The 11,409-nt window shown below is 33.9% G+C and overlaps 1 protein-coding gene across 1 annotated transcript; it reads right to left on the bottom strand.

Moving 5' to 3' along the window:
* Positions 1 to 10,424: 10,424 nt before the first annotated feature.
* Positions 10,425 to 11,409, bottom strand: LOC133821754 (uncharacterized). The gene is made up of 2 exons (XM_062253899.1): positions 11,194 to 11,409; positions 10,425 to 11,002 (listed from the first exon to the last, which is right to left on the bottom strand). The coding sequence occupies exons 1-2, from the start codon at positions 11,407 to 11,409 to the stop codon at positions 10,460 to 10,462; spliced, it is 759 nt and encodes a 252-aa protein (XP_062109883.1). The 3' UTR covers positions 10,425 to 10,459.

Genomic DNA, 11,409 nt, shown 5'->3' with positions numbered 1-11,409 from the left:
CTATGCCAGGTCATATCATTTGCTGTATGCCTTGAACCATAAAGATGCTTCAGCCTAGGAGTCAAAGGGAAGTACCGCAACACTTTGTGGGTGTAATGCCCCAATTCTTCCTAATAAGGTTTAGGACCTTGATTAGGAGGCCGGGAGGGCCATAATTGATTTATTATAATATTTAATGATTATATGCATGTTTACGTGAATTATATTATTATATGATGGTGAATGCATGCATATGGGTTCATATTTTAATTATGAGGGCATTTTGGTAATTTGGCCACTGTGGGCGTAATTGTGTGTTTTGGGTGCATGGTTGTGAATTATTAATATAGCCACATTATAAGGTGGATTGGTTCGAGCTATTCGGCATGAGACGATCGTGAAATGTAAGTGTTCGGTCTAGTCATAACGGGTTTAAGTTCGGGGCTCGGGGTGAGTCTCGGGGTCATTTTAATGACTAGATCATTACCGGGAATAATAGGGTAACGGGATATGAATTATTGGAGTTTGAGAGTATTGAGATTAGTAGGAATTGGGAAGCGTTAATTATGATTAACAGGATAGGTGGAAAGTACCAATTTTACCCTTGGAATGGTGTTAGAGGCTTTAAGTGACTTAAGGGTATTTTGGTCATTTGGGTTTGGATATATATGACTTAGGAATGCTGTAGAAAAACATAACAAAAACAGGGTTTCTCCTTCTCCTTCCCGTGCATCATTTTCCTCCATTTCCTCTTTGGAATTTTTGAGCTCAAAGTGAGGTTTCAAGCTAGGAAATCAAGGGGCTGGGTTTGTAGACTTGATTCAACCATTGAGGAAGGTTCAAAGCTGGTTTTAAGGTGAGTTCTAGCCATTGAATTCAGTTGGTGCTCTGTTTTTCCTCTTTAGTTTTTCAGTTTTGATTTCTTGATAGAAGTGTGGATTTGAGGAGGTTTTTGTGTATGTTTGTTTGGGTTTTGATGAGGGGGAGTTATGGGTGATGTTTAGGGGTTTAATTGTGTGTTTGGAGGAGGTTTGGAGTTGGTTTTAAGGGCTGGTTTCAAGGGAAAATGCAGGGGGAAAATCTAGGGTGCGTGCTGGTTTTTGCCTGGTCTGGGCTGAGCGCCGCGGCGCAGCTGGGGAGGGTCGCGGCCCTTAAGGCCATTTTGACCAAAAACATGTTTTTAGCTTGGGGATTCAAGCCATAGGCCTCGGGGTTGAACCTAGTACCCGGTTAAGTGGGGATTGATGTCCCGGAGGCTAGATATTGGTTTGGGAACTTATGTTGATCATTTTTATTGATGATACCTTATATTTGGTTATGACTAGGTGACCGCTAAAGGACTAAAAGTTGATCGTTCTCAAGGGTCGTTCTTTTAATCGTTCTAGCTCGACTTTGAGGTAAGAAAACTACACCCTGTTGAATATTTGAATGGGACTAAGGGCTCCCTGATATATATGATTGAAAGAATGGTATATGCCATGTGTAAGAAAACTGCACCCTATGTACATGTGACATGCGTGGCTATTCTTGATGCATGTTGGTTGACTGTTGAACGTGACATGCAGGGCTATTATTGGTGCATGTTGGATTGTGGAATATTATGCATATGATGCATGAGAAACATGTGATTAGGATATGCTTGTATACTGTGTATGATATCGTTCAGAGCTTGAGCCTCTGTGTTTATGCATAGTCCTAATTATTCTAATACATGTTAAGTAAGCATGCTGAATACCTTGGTTATGGATATTGGACATGTGATATATGTTTGGTGGCATGGCTTACCTGTGTATGGCGCTGACTTATTAGTCAGAATCGACAATTGTGTCAGATCCGTCTGTGAAGCTGTGACTTATTAGTTAAGTTCACAACGGCTGGGCACTGGTCGTGTTTCACTGACCCAAGGGTTAGAAGTGGCAGTGCGTTGTGAACGCCGGGCCAAATAAAGATTAGATCTAATCGAGGTTGGCATTGAATGACTCATATGGGGTATTAATGCTGAACCGACCGGAAGGTCAATGAGAACTATAAGCGCTTGCCTGGTCTAAGACCAGATGATTTCAGCCAAGGTATATGACCCCGGTGACTGCTTGTCACATGGCTGGGGGACGCTGTCCTTAGTTACAACTCTAGAGTCGGGAGGATGGTTATGTTGGTAACCTATCACCATGCACCTATCCTGATCAAGCTTATGAAGGAACCACTTATCAATTAAGCCCTGGTGACCCTATCGTCACATGGCTAGAGGGAGCTGTACCCACTTCTGTGACTTTTGGCTATTGTCACCTACCTGTTTTGGACCGTTGGTCCTGAATGGCTGTTACAATTACTGTTGATATTACATCATGTTATCTGTTGATATTATATCATGTTATGTTGTGTTTTCTTGCTGGGCTTCGGCTCACGAGTGCTACGTGGTGCAGGTAAAGGCAAGAAGTAGCTGGACCATCCTTGAGTTGGAGAGCTTAGGTGATGATGTGTACATGTGCAGCTGCTCGACCACCACAGTCGAGGTTTAAAGTGGAACTAGGGTTAAACCCTGTTTTGCCGCTTAGAACGGCCTGTTGTAAATATTTTCTATAATAAACTCTGAAATTATATTTTCGGGATCCCAATATATATATTAAACGTTCTAGTGAAACGTTACATCTTAACCAAAAATGTTAAATCCCTAAACCACTAATCATACTTAGTTCACGATTTTGGCCAAATGACTTGATTAGCGAGTTTAGCACTGTTTACAAGGCACACCGTAACGGCCCCTGGAGTTTGGGGCATTACAGTGGGAGACTTTTTTCCCCTTTGTGTCTTTGTCAACCCATCGGCTCTCACCACATATAGGACAAATTTGTTTTTGGGAATTCTCCTTCTAGAACAAAAAAAAGTCGTATTTGCAAGCGTAAATTGATTAATAACCTTACCCTAACTTTCTCATTTTTTTTCTTAGACTCATAGAATGAAGCCGGAATCTTATTCTCCTTCGGGAATGCAAATTTCATAAACCTCAAAAGTTCATTAAATGAACTATTTGTCCATTTATTCATAACCTTCATGTGCATCATCTTCACCAAGAAGTTCAAGGAAGACAACCATGTACAACCAGGGTATAACTCAGCTTCGACCTCTTGAAACAGATCATCAAATTAATTCTCTGCACTATTGCCACCACCATCTGAAATTCCTTCATTTACGCCTTCTTCGTTAGTGTCTTTTTCACCAATAACATCATTGATGATGTCAATCATCTCATCAGTCACTGGAGCCCCGTCGTCCACTACTGGAGGCATATCAACTTCACCATGGTAGGTCCACTTCACGTATCGCTGCAGAAACCCATATCTGTGTATGTGAGCCTCCACCGCATCCAGTTTTTGATTCAGCATATTGACACACTGAACGCATGGGCATCTGACTTCTCCCGAAGCATTCACATGATTCTTGACCACTTGTATAAATGCTTAAAGATCATTCTATTTAATATTATTATTTTGATTTACACTTTATAATTTTGTAATTAATTGATTTAAAATTTGCAATCATAAAAATTCTAATAACACTAATTTTAAAATTACATTGTTAAAATTTGTACTTTTTATTTTTAATTATATATTTTTAATTTTCTATTTAATATTATTATTTTGATTTACACTTCATAATATTAAAATTAATTAAAAATTAAATTGTAATTTTTAATATTTCTAAAACCACTAAAATTTCGATAGCATAACGGCTATAATCTAACCTATCCCAAAATTTAAAATATGCATAAAAACTACAAAACCAGACCTAGAACATACATATAATTGATTTCAAAGATTTATATCTCATATCAACAACATAAATCATATTATAAACATTTAATTATATTTATCTAACATAATAATCTAATTATTATTTAAATTATAATATTCACATCCACATTAAATCATAAAAACATATTCACATTTTTTATACATACATTCTGTTGACGCGGTTCTTCGCCAACAGGTAATTAAGAAAATAAGAGAAATAGATTAGTGCTGAATAATGAACCGAAACAGATGATTGATCTTAAAATGGACTGATGACGCGAATACGTTTTTAGGTGGTTCAAAGGTTAAAATCCTTCTACTCCACCGACCAATATTATTTCTATATTTCTGGTATTCCTTATAAGGTATTTCGTTACACAATAGAATCCAACCCTTTGCAACTCCCAGCCTCTCCATATTTATAGGAGAAGGCACCTGGGGGTTGGTAAGGGGGGTCATCTCGTGACTTTCTTACCCATCATGTCACTTCTGTGACATTCATGATTAATTCCTAAAACCTGACAAAGGAAGTGTGGTCTAATCAATAGGTAAGGGGGATAATGGGCCGCACGACCCAACCCAGTCGTGGGTGCCTGAACACGCATGGTCATGCTGCGTGTCCGAGAATTCAGGGATATATCAGACACGTGATGTCTGATATATGCACGTTTACATTGCGTGGTTGACTTTATAAAAGGTCATAGCTTTCAACTCTAGCTCGAGCCTCGAGCTGGATGCCTTCTTGACCTGCAGTCTTCATATTCCTGACTCGCCCCTTGAATAATCTTGATAAGCCTTTGGTTACCTCGAGCTAAAGAGGTAGGACCTGACAACGGCAGCTCCAACCACGTGGTATCCACGTGACTGATACAATTATGTCATATCTCAGCTCGCTAATAGCCCGTGAAAAATTAGAGCGTACACATTCATATACACATAAAAAATAAACATACATATATTAATAAATAAAATTATATCATTTAATATCTAAACCTATCATATGCATTTTTTTATAACATCTAATATTTTATATCATCTAATATTTAATTGAAAACAAAAAATTATAATAAACATCTAATCATATTAATCTAACCTACCACACAATTTAAAAATAAATTTCACATTCACATTTATATACATATAAACATATTCACATTTATATATATATACATATATTTAACCTATCATACATTTTTTTTATTACATAACATTTAATTAAATTAAATTAACATAAAAAAAAAAAATCACAAATATAATTAAATTAACAGTACAAATTCCTAAAATGAAAAATAAAATTCAACACTATCTAAAATAATCAATTACACAATTAAAAATATAATTTAACAATTAATCAATCACAAATTTAAAAAAAAAAAAAAAATACCCAAGGCTCGAGCTAGGGGATTATGCAAAGGCAAAAGCCCGGGATGATAATCTAATACCCAAATCTGAAAAAGAAAACAAAAATAAATGTCAAAACTCATTTCCACAAAATACATAATATACACACATATATTAAGAAAAAAATACATATTAAGGGATATAATAGCAAGATAAAGAGTTTAGACTACCGAATCTTGGGAGAAATTGGCCAAAACGGGGTTGGGCGGCACTAGGAGGCGGAGAAAACCAGAGGTCTCTTTTTTTTTTTTTTTTTTTTTTAAGAAAACAGAGCACAAATGAGGAAGAAAGCCTTTGCCTGGGGGTTATATCGTTGTGACCTATAGCGACGACATGTCGTCGCTGTAGGTAATAGAATTTCGTCGCGGATATCAAACACACCGTTTTACTCAAACGATGAGACGCTACAACGACGTAGTGAATAGGCACGAATCCCCTTGTGTGCTACGCGTCCACTCTACAACGACGACATGTCATCGCTATAGGTAGGAAATTTGACTTAAATTTTTTGGCGGTTCACGTTCCCACGTTTTATTTTGGACGCTATAGCGACGGCATGTCGTCGCTGTAGGGTGTGCAAATAGGCAACCAACTATGGGCGGTTGAGTTCCCTGAGCGTCCTACAGCGAAGACATGTCGTCTCTATAGACAAACATATTTCCCTATTTTTTCCTACGAATACCCTACAGCGACGACATGCCGTCGCTGTATAGTCAGTTCCCACCTCATGTTCCCTCCAAATTCCTGGAACCCTAGTCGTCGCTATAGGGTATCAGGAATTTTGGAGGGTCAAATCGTGTGGTATTGACGACCCTACAACGACGACTGTCGCTTATTTTTAATAAATTAAGAGAAAATAATTTTTCGTGGATTTTTGCCTACATACAGTGTCGCAATAGATGTCGTCGCTGTAGAGTCTTTTTCTTGTAGTGATCGAGCTGACATCAAACAACCATCCACTAGGGCCTTCAAGATCAAGATTTTCATGAAAAAATACTTTGCTCGATAGTGGTTCGATTATGGTTCGATGGTGCTCGATGCGATTCTTGCAAGAGACATAATTTTTCACTCGGGTATCCGTTTGGGGTGATTTTTTTTTATTTTGGGTATTTTTTCAAGATCTACATGTTTGACATGCTCATATGCACATTTGAGAAGTTTAAAACTTGAAAATATACCAAAAGATGTCTTAAACATGAGGTTTGTTTGCACTTTTGTATTTTTTACAAGTGTTAAACTTCACAAATGTGCATATGAACATGTCAAATGTGTAGATCTTGAAAAATACCTTAAATTAAAAAACAAATCACCCCAAACGGACACCCGAGTGAAAAATTTTGTCTCTTGCAAGAATTGCATCGAGCACCATCGAGCCATTATCGAACCACCATCGAGCAAAGTCATTTTTTCATGAAAAATCATGATTTTTAAGGTCCCATCGAGCTAGCATCGAGCACCATCGAGCAATGTCGATTTCTGCAGATTTCAGAGTTTCAGATCTGAAAAAAATCGCAAAAAAGTCCCAAAAATCATGCCTAGATCTGTTCGAAACACAATATTTAGTGTGGTGGTGGTGTCAGTGGTGCTGTGAGGTGAGAGATAGTGAACTAAGAGAGATAGAGAGGGAAAAGAGAAGAGAGAATAGAGAAATGATAAGTGAAAAGTGAGTGAGGAAATGGTAAGGGTATTTTGGGTAAAGTGCCAAAAAGTAGCATTATTTTGAAATATTTGATATGCCTAGCATTTTTTTTTAAATAATAGCCTTTATCAAGCATAAATACTAAAATTTCCCTATTAATACATATATCTATAACATTAGAAATTATTGACTCAAATTTAAGTCAACTACTAAATTAATCAAATAAAGATGATTGTTATGCAAACTTAGAGAAAATTTTAAGTCACCAATATGCATACTTATGTATTTGGATTTTTGATTCACAAAAATTACACAAATGAATCGTTCACATCCCAACTATTCATTTGGAAGATTTAGCATTGAAGCACAAATATATTTCATAAAAATGCATTAAAGTGATTAATATTCTTTATCATGGAAGGATGAGATAAATCTTATGAGAAATCTAAAAATGACATTATAGCATTGACAATAATGCAATAAAAGATTAGACATAAAACATAACACAAATATTACTTTTACTATTTATAAAAGGGAATTTACTCATTTGGTACCCTATGTGTTTGCAAAGTATCATTTTGGTACCCTCGGTTTTCAATAATGCTCATATGGTACCCTGTATTTTAAAATTATACATATTTGATACCATAGACTCAGATTTGATAGATAAAATTTTGTTAATATGATCAAACTGTCATCAATTATATGTAATTAAGTAATTAAATTTAAATTTGGAACTTACATAATTGACAACAGTGTGATTAAATTGGTAAAATTTTATTAATTAAATTTGAGTTTAGGGTACCAAATATGTACAATTTTAAAATACAGGGTACCATATGAGCATTATTGAAAACAGAGGGTACCAAAATGATACTTAGCAAAAATACAAGGTACCAAATGGTTACCTACCCTTTATAAAAATAAATAGAAAGAGCATGACTAATTCTATATAAATTTAGCAAAAGTAAATAACTCAAAGTATATATATATAAATAAAAAAAAATAAGTCCAGGCGTTATTTATATAAATTTATATATATGTTGCTTAATGCCCAAAACATGCATCCACTAAGCGGTGGTTGTAGTATAGATCGGACGATTGATTCAACAAGGAGGTCGATTCTGTGGACAGGTGGCGCAGGCTGGGCTTGGGCCAAACGGGCCTCGGCTACCTCACTTCAAAAATGCCATTTTTTCTTCCTTTCTTCAATTTATTTTTTGTTTTCTTTTTTTGTTTCCAAGTACCAAAAATAAAAATTAACTCCTACAAATAAAAAAAAATTAAATTAACATTAAATATTTTTATTTATAAATTAAATCATATTAATTCTATAAAAATATTAATTAAAACTTAATTTATTTTGACTATTAAAATCAATAAATGTGCATTTTCACCACTAATCATATATATATATATATATATAAAATAAACATATAAAAAAAAAGCATTGCCTTTATAACAAAGCTAGGGAAAAAGATATATTATGTACGTATATAATTATAGTGACATAATTGTAATAAAGTACAATATTATGACTATTTATTTTATTAAAATAGATATTATTAAAAAATTGACACATGTCATTAAACTAAGGAGAAAATGCACTATAAAGTGAAATATAGTCTCTTAGCACTCCTCTAAAATTTTTATCAAATAATTTTTCAACAAAATAAAATAAATAAATTTTACATTTTAAAAAATTTGAATAACATCTTATTTAAAAAATATATAAAAAGTAAGTTATATTAATATTAATACATATATCTATAACATTAAAAATTATTGACTCAAATTTAAGTCAACTATTACATTAATCAAATAAAGATGATTATTGTGCAAACTTAGAGAATAATAAAGGTAGGAAATAAATAGGAGAGAAAAGGTTTATAGTAGTTCAACATTGAGAATTGACTTACGTCTACTTAGTTATTTTTATTGCTATTAACTCCACAACTATCAAATCAGATGAACTTGAATCAACCGAGCATGTGGTAGTTGGAGAGCTTCAATTATAAATTAGATAATGATTCTTTTCTACATAAAATAGTCCCTAAAAAATGATAAGGACTTCTCATCTCTTATTTATAGTTAGGATTAATGTTACATGGAGTAGGTAGATCACTCATTACTAGGTATGATTAGATCTCGTAAACTTCAAGAATGTTCTAATATTATTACTAACCTAATGAAACAAATATACAATTATACGTTATTTTACGTGGTTCAATGGCCATACACAGTCAGGTCATGTGGCATGCAAGCAGCTCCTCCTAAGGAGTAGCGACCGACCTATACGAGCAGCTGCATAAGGGTGGCGAGCACTGCTTCTTTGTTTCTTAGTCATTGTACTTTTGCCATGTCATTGGCCACATCATGATGTTCCAACCCCTAAAATGCACCAAGGATTTGACAAAATTATTTGGCCCTGCCAACAGATGGGCTCTTAGACCATCTCTAATGTAATAAATAAATTTTGTGCCAAATTTAATACAAAAAATGAGTTAATGCTATATTTGGCCTAATATTTGCAATTGTGATCCAATGCACAGGATGCAAATTTACAAAAAAAAATCAATAATTCATTTAATATTTATTGAGATCATACAAAAATGAATTTGTTTTTTATTTTTTATTATCTAAATTATGTACTCCAAGAAATTTGTCATTAAAAAATATAAATAAAAATTTATATATGATTGATCATTAATTTTCAACTACACAATTATAATAATTAGTGGCAATATGGTAAATAAAAAAGTAATATTTATTGATGAGCTAAATTTGGCTCATGTTATATTTTGTGCCAAATTTGACACAACTTTTAGCATGTGACAAATTTGACATACTTTTTGAAAAATTGTTGGAGTTATTATTTTTGTAAGATGTGTTAAATATAATATTGCACAAACTTTTTTACACTACATTGAGATGCTCTAAAAAAGTGTCATTCTAAATTAATCACAAATAAATCTACATTACATAAATAGGGCCCCACACATTGCCCAAAATTGTCACATTACTCTAAAATATTTTATTTTAGTGTTTATACTTTTTTGGATCATGTATTTTTTCTGATTATCTGTTTGGATCATTTGTTTTAAAAAATTTATATTTGGACTCTATATTTTCTAAAATTATTTAAATAGATCCCTGAACTCAATTTTAATGAAGAAAAAATTGAATATAACATCACAATTTTAAGCATTTTTATTCTGAACTGTTAGTTTGGTAAATTATTTGTGATTTCAGTTGAGAAAAATGTAAACAAAATCGAATTTAGGGTTTTATTTGAACAATTTTACAAAACATAGAATCTAAATAAAAATTTGTCATAACACAAGATCTAAACAAGTAACGTGACAAAACATTATTTTATTTTGTTACTCTTCCACGTCAATATGGTTGTACTTTTCTAAACAAAATTATCCCACTATATATTATTTTATTAATTTTTTTAATACAAATTCCTCAACAAAAATAGAAACTTTTTGTTTTGTTTTGTTTTTTTTCTTAAAAAAAAAAATAAGGCACCGATGCTTCATTGCAGCCAGAATTAATTGTCCCAACATCGTCGTTTCCATAATTGAGATTATTTTTCTTTGAGTTTGCCACTTTCTTTATCTACACACAACGAAAGCTCCCACGATCACTTCAACCTAAGAGTATTTCTTCCTTTACAATCTTCCGGCGACTTACACTCCGACGACGACGAAGAAGAAGTTGAAGAATTAGACTTTGCCGATGATGACGTGGACGATTTCTTCACTGGCATCATCAAACGTGGCATCAAGAAAAGCCACGTGGTAGTGCAAAAAATAGCACAAAGTTTACCCCAAAAAACCAACACAAATAGACTCAGAATCATCAAAACCAAACCACAATCACAACTCTCGTAGCCTCTGTCGTACTTGACCAACTTCGCAGAATCTGACCCAACAAACGGTGTCGTTTCGGTGATCAAAGACGATGAACACGAAGAACAAAGTGTAGACGTAGTACCAGAACTGTTAGTATTAGCAATGGCTAAAGCAGATGATGTAGCCAAAGCCGATACACTTCTAGAAAGAATTCTTTGCCCATAATCAAAATCATCATTGTTAGTCGATACTTGATAGTTGAATCTTGCACTTTCACTTATTAACTTTGAAGATGACTTTGTATCTGATTTTCCTTTCTTGCTCTTCTTGGTCTCCCAAACAAAATGTTAGATATTATTAGAAAAAAAAAACCCATTATTGCTTTTTTTTTTTCCTTTTTAAAAGGATTTGATCAGTCTCAATATTATATAATGGATCACAATGCACTTATATATATATATATATTAAATAATAATTTTTATTTGTTTATTAGCAAAGTAATATGACAAGAAATAAAAATTACCACGGCCATGGAAAATCTACGGCTACCAGATTTTTTTATTCCGGTGTCTTCTTCGTCGGCCGCGGGCAAAACAACGTGACTATTTCCCTTCTTTCTCATGGCGATGTACGTCACAACCGATTCGACCCGACCCGACACATCCGGGTCAACCTCCTCCTGTCTAAAACACATGAACAGGTTACCACCCTTCTTCGACGATGACTTGGTTTTGCTCAT

Source organism: Humulus lupulus, chromosome 3 (assembly GCF_963169125.1).
Source record: "Humulus lupulus chromosome 3, drHumLupu1.1, whole genome shotgun sequence".
Taxonomy (NCBI): Eukaryota; Viridiplantae; Streptophyta; class Magnoliopsida; order Rosales; family Cannabaceae; genus Humulus; species Humulus lupulus.
This window is presented reverse-complemented; position numbering and strand designations above follow the sequence as displayed.